The following is a 13,029-nucleotide window of genomic DNA, read 5'->3' as shown; positions in this document are numbered from 1 at the left end:
AAGGAAGGAAGGAAGGAAGGATCGATCTTACAATAGCAGAGAATTAAACTAAATGCAGAACAGAAGTCTCAAAACCCCCAAGAGACCTGTGGCCAGCCAGCTTCATCACACATGCCAGTGGCCATGACATTGCATGGAAGAGCAGCAGAGAGTGAAGGAAAGAAAGAATGAAGAGGAAGGAAGCTCCTCAAGGCTGGTAAGCTCAGGTAACTCTGAGCTTTTTTTACCCAGGGCCTATGAGCCCAGAGACCACTGTGAGAAAGAGGGGAACAGCCAGGGCTGCTCAGGTGGGACCAGATCTTGCCTGGTGACCTGTATCACCTGTCTGGAGGAGTACACTTTTGAGGAAATAATACTGTTCATATTCTCTTTCTGACATGAGTAAGTGCTGGCTAATGTGACTTTATTCCATATGAAAGCCTTTACTGATCAGGTAATGAAACGTAGAAAACAAAGCAATACCCTTGCTTTTTCTTTCAATTTGAATTGAGGAAAGACTCAGAGGATGGATGTTTTCCTTGACCAAAACTCAAGGGCATGTTGTTGTTTTGTTGTTTTTTGTTTCCTCTGTATCCCCTTCAGTGCCTACAGTGCACAGGGAGAGACCAGGCAATGGTTCGGGGCCACAGTTTGCTTTGGCATGATACTGAGAAGCCCAGGGGGATGGGCCTGCCATAAATCCAACCTACACATTCAAGGACACATTTCTTATGACTGACCAGAGAGCGCTGACCAGTGGACTCCTCCCAGGCTGGAACTTTAACCACACGCCCACACTTAATACGGAGTGCATTGTAACCGCACTTCCAGCCCCATGCTAGGGGTTGGTGCGTGTTTGCCCTGGCCTCCGGTTCAGTCACCTGTGCACTTGCTGTGCCAATAACACATTGGCTTCTTGTTCTGCCACCATCACCACCTGAGAAGCTCTCATCATGTTCAGGGCTCTCTGGGTCTGCAGAGGAGCAGTGCTCTTCTTCAGCAACACCCAGTACCACCCAGCCCCCAGCTCACAGCTCTAGTTCCCTTGGGTTCCTTTGCAAGCATCTCATTGTCTCATTTCACCATCAAGGAGAAGGAGACACATTGGTACCTCTTCCCCCACTTTATTTTTTTTTATTTTTTTTTGGGGGGGGTCCAGTCGTGGGGCCTGAACTCTGGGCCTGGGCGCTGTCCCTCAGCTCTTCAGCTCAAGGCTAGCATTTTACCACTTGAGCCACAGCGCCACTTCCGGCTTTTTTCTTTTTGCTTATGTGGTGCTGAGGAATCGAACCCAGGGCCTCAGGTATGCAAGGCAAGCGCTCTACCACTGAGCCACCTTCCCAGCCCCCGCCCCTTTCCCCACTTTAAAAAATAAACACCCTTCAAATAGACTAGGCTTCAATCAGCTGTGGGAGTTCTGAGATAATTAAGTTAACCCAGATGAATTCAAAGTACTTCAGATCTGCAGGCGAATGGGCTTTCATGAAGTAGCCCACACAGAAACCAAACCCAAGGACAGCATCGGTGTACTGCCATTACAGATGATGGGGACACTTGAATTCTTTCAGCTGGCTATGCTTCAGCAACTCACCTACAGAAACAATTATTCTCTCCTGTGTGACACTGTGGTGATGCTGTAATAGATCTGGCCAATGATTAAACCCAACAGCTCCCACCCTACTGCTCTACCACCACAGGGTGACCTGTTCCTGCCAGAGCCCTGAGTGAGTGATCTGCAAGACTACAGAAGGTGGGGCCCAATCACTGCCCTCTTGGGTGGTACCCCAGTATATGTTCTAGACAGTTCCTCGAAGTGCTTAAAACCACATCTTATTATTATTATTTTTGTCAGTTGTGGGGCTTTAACCCTGGGCCTGGGCATTGCCCCTGATTTTCTTCAACTCAAGGCAAGCACTCTACCACTTGAGCAACAGCACCACTTCCAATTATTCTGGTGGTTAATTGGAGATAAGAGTCTCATGGACTTTCCTGCCTGGGCTGGCTTTGAACTGAGATCCTCAGATCTCAGCCTCCTGAGTAGCTAGGATTATAGGCATAAGCCACTATCACCAGACCAGGTACTACATTTTAAAAGAAAATCTTTAATTTTTTTTTTCTGGTCCTGGGGCTTGAACTCTGGGCCTGGATGCTGTCCCTGAACTTTTGCTCAAGGCTAGTGCTCTACCACTTGAGCAACAGCGCCAATTTCAGCTTTTTTTTTTTTTTTGAGTAGTTTATTGAAGAGTCTCACAGTTTCCTTCCCAGGCTGGCTTCAAACTGTGATCCTCAGATCTCAGCCTCCTGAGTAGCTAGGATTACAGGTGACACCACTGGCACCTGCCAAGAAAACCTTTAATTACAGTAAAAATCTTTGTAGTAACAAGTACTAAATACTGATTTGCTCTCTCTAGTCAGACACTGGATTAGTTCTGTTAACAGTGCTTAGGGAGTACACACAGATTAAATCTGGCAATGTTTTCTGAATTTGAATAGTTTACTTCATCCAAGTTTATAAAATTTCTCAGCAACTTCTCCAGCACCCCAAGGAACATTTCCCTTCTGCAACACTAGATGGCAGCACAGGGCCCCAGAAGAAGCCCTGACCCAGTAGCAGGGCACAAGGTTTCCCCCAAAGTGACTTCATTCCAACATGAAGACTGGGCTTCACCTAGAGTTCTTTTGTTTTTTGTTTTTTTTGGGGGGGGAGACCAGGGGTCGCTCATGGGGCTTGAACTCTGAGTCTAAGCACTGTCCCTCAGCTCTTCAGCTCAAGGCTAGCACTCTACCACTCAAGCCACAGGGCCACATCTGGCTTTTTCTATTTATGTGGTGCTGAGGAATGAAACCCAGGGCTTCATGCACATGAGGCAAGCACTCTACCACTGAGTCACCTTCCCAGCCCCCTATAGTGTTCTTGCAGGACACTGAGTGTAAGGAGCTCAACTGAATCCGAAGTAAAACACAACAACAAAATACCTTTGTAACTCAAAGACTACTGCACCACTCCCAATTCCTGCCTAGGTTCAGCCACCCTCTGCCCTCTACTCCAATACATCATCTTCTCCCAGCTCATTCACTCTTTTTTTTTTGCCAGTCCTGGGGCTTGAACTCAGAGCCTGGGCACTGTCCTTGATCTTTTGCTCAAGACTAGCACTCTATCACTTGAGCTACAGTGCCACTTCTGGCTTTTTCTGTTTATGTAGTACTAAGGAATGAACCCAGGACTTCATGCACTAAGCCACATCCCTAGCGTATTCACTGTTGTGGCCTCCCAAAACTCAGTCTCCTCGAGTCCGCCATCCCTCTCCATTACAATGCTTAAACAATCTTCCAAGCAACTATGACACAATCCAAACGTGTCTTCTGGCTCTACCAGATCCCTTCATGCTGGCCTACCATTTTTTTCTTCACTTCCTGGACAGACTGCTCACAAGCCTGATCTCTTCTGCTGGCTCCATCTCCTGCCCTCTCTACTTTCAAGAGTCTCCATATATACTTCAACCCACTACTACAATTCACACTGCTCTGCTAACCGAAGCACAACCAAAGTTCTAGGGCCTCCCAGGGCCAGCTTTAGAATAGGATCCTCCTATCATCACCTCCTGTGTAGCTGGGATTACAGGTGAGTACCACGCCCAGCTCCTTCCTTTTTCTAACACAAACTTCTCCTCCTAGCTTCGAGGGCCCAGTCACCTGTGTTTCCTGCAGCTCACTGCCCCTTTGTCTAGTGCCCTTTGCTGGCTTTGCCCCATGGCTTTCTGAGGGCTGAGAGGCAGTTTAAACCTAATATAAAGAGTATAAAACCCAGTCTGCTGCATTTCAGTAAATGCCATCCCCAACTTCCAGCCTATCAGGCCACAAATGTCCCCTGGAGATCCTCTGCAGACCCTTCTCCAACCTAGAAGGCCACTGTGATCCTGCAGTCTGAGGTGCATCCACTTGCAGGTGCTCTGTGACAAGCCCTAGGGGTCTCCTGCTGCTTCCTGAGCCCAGCAGTGGTTTAACATGAATCAAGTCATTGCTTCCTACCATTTTGTCATTAGTCTGTCACTGCCACTAGACAGGCTGGACAAGCTGGGGATCTGGCCTGTTCCTCACAACAGTGCTAGACACACAGCTCATTCAATGAACACCTGCTTGCTGGGTAAAAGTCCCAAATTAAAGCAGGGTCACCCACTCTCCCAAAGTGGTGCCAACCCAACATTTCAATTAACATCTATTAATAATAATGCGCTTCAAAGTAGATCTGTAGTTTCAAATTTTTATTGGGCTTTAAATCTGTTTTATTGCTAAGTTTTATTAAACCTAGCCAAACCCAGCTCCCGTGGGAAAGAAGCTAGGTTGTTTAAGCAGTATAATCTCACTGGGGTTATTGGGCAGTTTTGGCTCTGCAGGACAAAGGCTGCAACCTAACCTCAGGCACAGGGGTCTGGATCACTGGGGACCTCGCTCATGGCACTGTTGCCAGTTTTCAGAAGGCAAGCCTGCAGGGAACTGTGACAGACCAGCACTTTCCACACCAACAACCCAGCTAGATATGGGTTTTGACTCTTCTAGCAGTAATACCCACTCATAAAGAAGTGGATCCTGCAGGGCACCAATGGCGCACGCCTATAATTCTAGCAACTCAAGAGGCTGAGATGTGAGGATTGAGGTTCAAAGCCAGCCCAGGCAGAAAAGTCCATGAGACTCTTATCTCCAATTAATCACAGAAAAACCTGGAAGTGGAGCTATGGCTCAAGTGATAGTACACTAGCTTTGAGTAGAAGGAGCTCAGTGACAGCGCTCCGGTCCAGTGTTCAAGCCCCAGGACCAGAAAAAAAAGAAAAGAAGTGGATCCTTACTAGCATGCTTTATTAGACTCACTATATATAAAATAATATCAATTCGGGCTGGGAAGGTGGCTCAGTGGTAGAGCGCTTGCCTTGCATGCATGAGGCCCTGGATTCGATTCCCCAGCACCACATAAGCAAAAAGAAAAAAAAGCTGGAGGGGCTGGGAAGGTGGCTCAGTGGTAGAGCGCTTGCCTTGCATGCATGAGGCCCTGGGTTCGATTCCCTAGCACCACATAAGAAAAAAAAGCCGGAAGTGGCGTTGTGGCTCAAGTGGTAGAGCGCTAGCCTTGAGCTGAAGAGCTGAGGGACAGCGCCCAGACCCAGAGTTCAGGCCCCATGACTGGAACCAAAAAAAAAAAGAAAAAGCTGGAAGTGGCGCTGTGGTTCAAGTGGTAGAGCGCTAGCCTTGAGGTGAAGAGCTGATGGACAGCGCCCAGGCCCAGAGTTTAAACCCCACAACCGGACCCCCCCACCCAAAAAAATAAATAAAATAAAATAACATCAATTCAACAGTAATCCACATTAACAGATTTTAGAGGCCTTTTACTTTTCTGTTGGTGCTAAGTGCACCAGTGCAGCCCTCTCCCAGTTCCCAGTGCCCACCACCCGCTTGCTCTCTGGGCAAAGGGCAGCTCCCACGAAGCCTCTGCCACTGTTGGCAGTGAGGGGCTGGCACTGCAGTACAGGAGGGGAAGCATGGGGTGGCACAAGAAGCAAATACTAGGGCACAGCACTAGAGCAGTCAGGGTCACCTGTTGCGGAGCCAATGCCATGCTGTTCCAGGCAGCAGCCAGGTGTGGGAGGGACATGTCCCCTGACAGGCAGCAGGACGCCACCACCATATGCTGGGACCATGCCCTCCCTGCCCAATCACCCTGCACCCCAAGCCTGACAATGCTGCTGTTGTCTCTCAGCATACATATCCCCCTGACCTTGGCCTCCTCACACCTGGGACTCCATGTACTGCTTTTCTATGTGACCTCCTTAGGTCAGGGACGTGTCGTTCTCTGTAAGCCTGGCACCTAGTGTCCTTGGTCGTGCAATTATAAATGAGATGTCCACTAATTGGGCATTTCTGTGCAAAAGGGCAATTCTAAGAAACACCAACCACTGGGTGTAACACGGAATCCAGCCACTAGTTAAAAGACCCACTATGGGAGCAGTAATTCCATGCCCTCAAGCAAGCCATGGAGCAAAGAGTGGGCCCGAGCTGGACTCTCAGCCTTCTTCTCTTCTGGACACCCAGCACATGCCTGAAAAAAGCAAGAAGGAACAAAGGTCCAATGCCCAGCTGGAGTTGGCACCCAGTACCCTCCTTGCCTCTTGTCTGTGCAGACTGCAGCTGAGTTTCCATCTAGGACAAGGAGCAGACGGGGTACCTAGACTCTGCCCAGCCAGGTCACCTGCTCTTCCTAAGACTGGGAAAGTGAATTTCTGAGCAAGGGACAGCACCTTGCATCCCAAGCAGGCTTTGCCCTTTCTCACCTCGCCACTGCTGATGCTTCCAGAAATCCAGACCCAGAAGCAGAATGCAGTAAAAGGAACTGACGCACTAGCCAAGAAGACATCCTGCAGAAACACTGCCACCCTGGAGCCCAGCCATGCAATCCATGGCACTGGCCAGCAGGAAGTTCCTCTCTTCTCTCTGGGGTTTGCGCTTGAAGCCTCATGCTTGCTAGGCACATGAGCCATGGATTCTTTTTCTTTTTTCCTTTTTTTTTTGGGGGGGGGGTCCGGTCATGGGGCCTGAATTCTGGGCCTGGGTGCTGTCCCTCAGCTCTTCAGCTCAAGGCTAGCGCTCTACCACTTGAGCCACAGCACCACTTCCGGCTTTTTTTCTTTTTGCTTATGTGGTGCTGGGGAATCGAATCCAGGGCCTCATGCATGCAAGGCAAGCGCTCTACCACTGAGCCACCTTCTCAGCCGAGCCATGGATTCTTAAGCCATGCCTCTACCCCTTTCTGTTTATTATTTTTAGGATAAGAGCCTATGTTTTTGTTCAGGCTAACCTAGACCTTAATCCTATATATACTTCCTACATCTGAAATGACAGGTGTGCACTACCCTGCTATTGGTTGAGATAGGATCTCAGAAGTTTCTGTTCAGGCTGGTTGTGAACCACAATCCTCTCAATCTTGACTCCTAAGTAGCTGGGATTAGATGTAAGCCACCATACTTGGCTCTACTCTTCACCTCAGATTGAATCCTGATTCCTAGTGAACTGTCTCCCTGCCTTCTACCAACACGAGCAGGTGCTGCTGCACCTCCAATATGGCTTATTGTTTCTTCCACCCTTTCCCACCTGCAGAAAGTATGTCCTCTTGCTCTCCAAGACACAGAGCACACTTGGTTGTAGGCCAAGGTGCTGAAGAGAAAGGCAGCAGTTCCCTCTGAAGCTGAGCAGTCAGACTTGCAGCAGCACTGTGACTTGCCACTTCAACCTTCACTTAGTAGTTCTCATGTTTACGCAGGGGAGGTTTCTATGTGGGGCTTGCAGGGACAGAGGAAGCACGGTGAAGGCAGCAGGCTGACACGGGCTGTGAGGGCAGGGCTGGCGGCCTTATCACCTTGGAATTTCCTGAGTGCCAATGCCAGCTCTCGTGTGCTCAGTACATTTTTGCTGAATGAGATCCTGAACCAAGACTCCCTGCCTTGACACTGGTGAGAGTACCTGCAGCAGCTGTGCAGCAAGCTACATGCAACACTCTCTCTCTACACTCTCTAACTCAACCCTGCCATAATCTTCGCCACCACCAGCTCCAAACTCACTCAAACCTCCAAAACCGCCAAGCTTTCTAAAACCAGGCCAGCAACTCTACTTCCTATGTTACCTAAGCGTAAACTATTCTCTTCCTTTGTCCTTGCAGATGTTATCACCGGGCAGAATTGCAGGGCAGTGACGCCCGAGAAGGCCAAGGTTCACCCAGGTGCTTATGACCCAAGAAAACACAGAAAGCCAGGTCTTTGTAGCTGCAGCAGCTTACGATCAGGGTTGGTATGAGTGCCTTCTCCGTCCCTTGGCCTGGGCTAGAGGGCAGTTTCTGCCTTGGATTACATTCCTCTTCTCAGGCCAGCTTGTTTCTGGGAAGACTCTGGTCGTACAGGTGGGTCATACAGGTCGTACAGGGCTCCGTGCCCTGAGCACACCTGTGCCGTTGGTATAGGTGGGTGGCCGTTAGCTTCCTAAGGTTGATACCCCCTAACCACTCTGGCATATTGTGTCTGCCCAAACTTAGGCTGTACCTTGAGCCTAGCCCTCAGTGCTGAAGACTGTTTCTGCCCCTTGAGGCTGTCTGGAGCCCAGTTGCTGAAAACTGTTTCTGCCCCTTGAGGCTGTCTGGAGCCCAGTGAAATGAACATGAGGCTGTCCATGGTGACTACGAGGCAAGTTGGAAGGACCTCAGGGTGTAACAGCTTTGACTCTGGCATGAAACTGGCTGTGCTAAGCAATGACAGAATTCCAAAGGGCAGACCAGCCTTTTCTGAAGACATGTGGCACCTGCACAACACATTAAAACTAGAAGGAAGTAATTATCAATGTGTGTGTCTTTGAGGAAGGAACGTAAGATTCAACTTACCACCTTTGCCGCTGCAAAATGGGTCAGTGGGTTGAGCCCATTCCCACTGTGGGGCAGCCATCACCACCCAACATACTTCCCTAACCTGTCACACTGAAACCACACTCAGGAGACAGACATCTTCTCTCTTCCTCCATCCTGGCCACTACCCTTTACTTTGTCTTTGGATCTGCCAGCTCAAGGTAACTCACATAAACAGAATTAGACAGTATCTGTCCTCCTGTGACAGGCTGGCTTCAATCTACATGATGTATGAAAGCTTCCACCAAGCTGCAGCTGCCAAACTCTCAAGAGGTTCTGCTCACATGTACAAACCCTAAGCTTTCTTTCCATTAGGACGCATGCTATATCCTGTTTGCCCATCCATGGGGAACAGCTGGGTAGTGTGCACATACTGGCCACCATGAACACAGGGGTGCAAGAATCTAATGATGGCCTGCTCTCCCTTCTCCACAAGTGAACTGCTCAATCATATAACAATTCTATTTTGCTTTTTTGAGGAATGATGAGGTTTTAAAAATGTTACTATTGAGGGAAAAATTGGGAGAGAGGAAAGGGGTGACACTGTCCAAAAAGAAATGTACTCTTTACCTGACTCAGGAAACTATAATATCTCTGTGTATCACCTTAATAATAACAATTTTAAAAAATTATCAAAAAAGAAAAAAATGTTACTATTGACCGCTGTCTCCACTCGTTGGTACACTGAAGTTAGAAGTAGCTATAGGGTCAGGCACTGGTGGTTCATACCTGTAATTCTAGCTATTCAGGAGGCTGAGATTTGAGAATCATCGTTCATAGCCAGTCATCCCCATACTGCCAAAGGAAGCTGGGGTGGGGGCGGGGGTGGGAAGGCAGGGATGAGAGCTGATGCTCAGACTTCTGGAGCAAACAGCTCCCAGAAAAACTTAAGAGGAGCCACAGAAAGTACATTTCCACATCACTTAATTCTGGGAGTTGTTCACATAATCTTCCCCCACCACAAAGTTTGCAAGTCCATCACATATAGGTTTGAAGATTTACTCTAAGTACCTGGATATTATGTAAATTTAAATCCAAGGTCTAAAAGTGTTGAAGGGAAATTTTGTTTTTGTTTTGTCAGTTGTGAGGCCTGAACTCTGGGCCTGGGTGCTGTCCCTTGGCTCTTCAGCTCAAGGCTAGCGCTCTATCACTTAAGCCACAGTGCCACTGCCAGCTTTTTCTGCTTATGTGGTGCTGAGGAATCAAACCCTGCGCCTCATGCATGCAAGGCAAGCACTCAACCACTGAGCCACCTTCCCAGCCCTGGAGGGTTTTTTTTGTTTTGTTTTGGTTTTTTGGTTGTGGGGCTTGAACTCTTGGCAAGGTGCTGTCCCTGAGCTCTTCAGCTCAAGGCAAGTGCTCTACCACTTGAGCTACAGAGCCATTTCTGTTTTTCTGGTGGTTAACGGGAGATAAGAGGCTATGGACTTTCCTGCCAGGGCTGGCGTTGAACTGCGATCCTAGATCTCAGCCTCTTGAGTAAAAGCCCATCAGTATTAAATGTGGAAATACATAGGACAATGAATCACCACAGAGTTGTCAGCTAATACAATTACCAAAGGGGCTGTGTAAACACAAAGCTCTTTAGATGAGGGTCCACCAGCAAGCAGTCCAAAATACACCAGCACTATCTATCTAAAACACCTGAACCGAAACCTTAAGGGCTTCTAGTTGAGTGCCTACTAAAATCTTACCAGGTCGCAGAATTCAAACACCAGAAGATAGGGGATTGCTTCTACACATTGTCCAGCACACTGAAGAACATTTGGATGCTGAAGAATACTAGCAAAAAGAGAAATTACAGCAATATTCATCAAGAAGCACACTATGAAAATTGTTCAAATAATAATTAAAATTTTAGCATTTGCAATGATTTAAATATAGCACGATAGATGAGTGAACTGACTCATTCCTAGCTACTTAAGAGGCAGAGATTAGGAGGATTGAGGTTTAAGACCAACCTGGGCAAAAAGTTCATAAGAAAAGCATGTCATCCCAGATACAGTAAGAAGCATAAATAGGTCCAGACGAGCCCCAGCAAAAAAGCCAAGACCTTATCTCAAAAATAATTAGAGCCCAAATGGCTGGAGGCATGGCTCAAGTGGCTCTCAAGTGACTGCCTAGCAAGCATGAAGCCCTGAAGCTCCTGTATATCCACCCCACCCCCTCTAATTATACTTAACAGATAAAAGACTTAGCTATGATTAAACAATCCAAAGGCATTTTAGCTGAGTATTTTCACAAGTTCTACCAAAAAAAGTTTCATAAAAATGTAAGAATCTTTAAGTTTAATAATGTATTTTGAGGCAGCATTTAAAAGAAGAGAGCTGGGCACCAGTGGCTCACACCTGTAATCCTAGCTACTAAGGAGGCTGAAATATGAGGATCATGGTTCAAAGCTAGCCTAGGCAGGAAAGTCCGTGAGACTCTTATCTCCAATAAACCACCAGAAAACCGGAAGTGTCACTGTTGCTCAAGTGGTAGAGCACTAGCCTTGAGCTGAAGAGCTGAGGGACAGTGCCCAGGCCCAGAGTTCAAGACTCATGACCAACAATAAATAAATGAGGAGAGGCAGGACTGGGAATGTGGCTTAGTGGTAGAGTGCTTGCCTCTAGCATGCATGAAGCCATAGGTTCGATTCCTCAGTACCACATAAACAGAAAAAGCCAGAAGTGACGCTGTGGCTCAAGTGGTAGAATGTTAGCCTTGAACAAAAGCAGCTCAGGGACAGTGACCAGGCCCTGAGTTCAACCCCAGGACTGGCAAAAAAAAAAAAAGAAAAGAGAAATTTATAAGACAAACACACAAATCAAGTAAGTGTATCAATCTAGATAGTATAAATAACTCAGTTTCTCAAAATTGTTTTAGTTATTGTAGTTCTTCAGTTTTGTAATAACTTTTTTTTTCCCTTTCTTTTGTTAAAAAAAATAATTTGCACATTGTCCTTACACTGAGAACATGCTAACCTTCCCTGTATTGTTCTGATTTTTAGCATAAACACTACCACACCAAGGTTTAAAATCATACTTCTATTTTTATATGAAATGAAGCAGCCTGTCAATCATAGACAAATCTCCCAATTCATGAATATGGTCATGAACATGGTATAGCTCTCCACTTATTAAGATCTTTGATTTTCTACAGCAGCTTTTTGTAGTTTTCAGCATACATGTCCTGGACATGTACCTAAATGTTTATTTTTTTCACTGTTGAGCAAGTATAAATTTTATTGTTTTCAATTTGGGTTTATGCATACTCATTGTTAATTTACAGGATTAATAGTAATTTAAAAAATTATGGTCGGAAGTGGCGCTGTGGTTCAAGCGGTAGAGCGCTTGCCTTGAGCTGAAGAGTACAAGGACAGCGCCCAAGCCCAGAGTTCAAGCCCCACGACCGACAAAAAAAAAAAAAAATTATGGTGCTTGGGGTTAAATCCAGGACTTCATGTATGTATGCTAGGCAAGCACCTGACCACAGAACTATACTCCCAACTCAAACTGACTTGTATGTTCATCTGTACCTCGCAACCTTGCTAAACTCACTTGTTTCTTCTATGAGACTTTTTGTTGATTCTTTAGGACTTTCTGCATAAAACTTCATGTAAAGGATACTTTTCTCCCTTTCTGATCTGCATGCCTTCATTTTCTCCCCAGCATCCAAGTTCTGTCAGGGGCACTGAGGTAAAAGGCACCAGTGAGGGTGCTTATCATGTTTCTGTAGAACTTCCTCAGCAAGTTGGAGTTGTATTTTTTGTTCTGTTGTTAGTGCTCTCAGATTTCTTCCTTCATCATTTCTTTTGCATTGAGAAAATTTGTCCTTCTTTTCCTTCATCTCTCCCTCCCCCCCCCCCCGCCCTCCTTGCTCTCTTTGTGAGACACATAGCCCAGTATGGCTAGGGCTATGTTTCCCAGTGCTGGGATTACAGGAGTTTGTCATCAAAGCTGGTTCAGGAGTATCTAAACTGGCTGGTAATATACTTTCCTAGCTTTCCTTTGTCTGAGCCACCAGTGTCCGGCTCTGAGGGATATTTTTTTCTGAATATATAATTTTAGCACTGGTGGCTCATGCCTATAATCCTAGCTAGTCAGGAGGCTGAGATCTGAGGATGGTAGTTCAAAGCCAGCCAGGGCAGAAAAGTCCCCAATTATCTCCAATTAACCACTCAAAAACTGGAAGTAGTACTTTGGCTCAAAGTGGCAAAGCACTAGCCTTGAGCCAAATAGCTCAAGGACAACACCCAGGACCCAAGTTTAAGCCCCACAACCAGATTTTTAACAGTTTTTATCATTTGAAAACTGTTGCTCCATTTCCTCCTGCCCCCAAGGTTTCCCATAAGGAATCTACCAGTACCTGGAGCTGTTTTTCCCTGTAGGGAAGGTGGCCTTCCTCTTTTTGCTTTCAAAAGTTTTTGTTTTGTCTTCAGTTTTCAAAGGTTTGGGTCCTATTGGGACTTGCTCAATTTTATGAACAAAATTTTTGTTTTCAGCCCTCATTTCTTTGAAATCTGTATCTCCTTTCATTCTGGCATGTTTATGACAAGTGAGCTACTTCCCAATGTCCCTCTGGCTTATCGTACTTTTCTTTCTGAAGTCTACTTTCTTCCTGTTGTTTTCTTT

The 13,029-nt window shown here is 46.6% G+C and overlaps 1 protein-coding gene across 1 annotated transcript in view; it reads right to left on the bottom strand.

Moving 5' to 3' along the window:
• Lmtk2 (lemur tyrosine kinase 2) overlaps window positions 1–13,029 on the bottom strand; it is a 114,375-nt gene that overhangs the window by 26,968 nt on the left and 74,378 nt on the right. The window contains exon 6 of the mRNA XM_013023402.1: window positions 10,108–10,195. Within this exon, the coding sequence (XP_012878856.1) occupies window positions 10,108–10,195 (88 nt within the window). The remainder of the gene's footprint in view (window positions 1–10,107; window positions 10,196–13,029) is intronic.

Source organism: Dipodomys ordii, unplaced genomic scaffold (assembly GCF_000151885.1).
Source record: "Dipodomys ordii isolate 6190 unplaced genomic scaffold, Dord_2.0 Scaffold68, whole genome shotgun sequence".
Classification (NCBI taxonomy): Eukaryota; Metazoa; Chordata; class Mammalia; order Rodentia; family Heteromyidae; genus Dipodomys; species Dipodomys ordii.
This window is presented reverse-complemented; position numbering and strand designations above follow the sequence as displayed.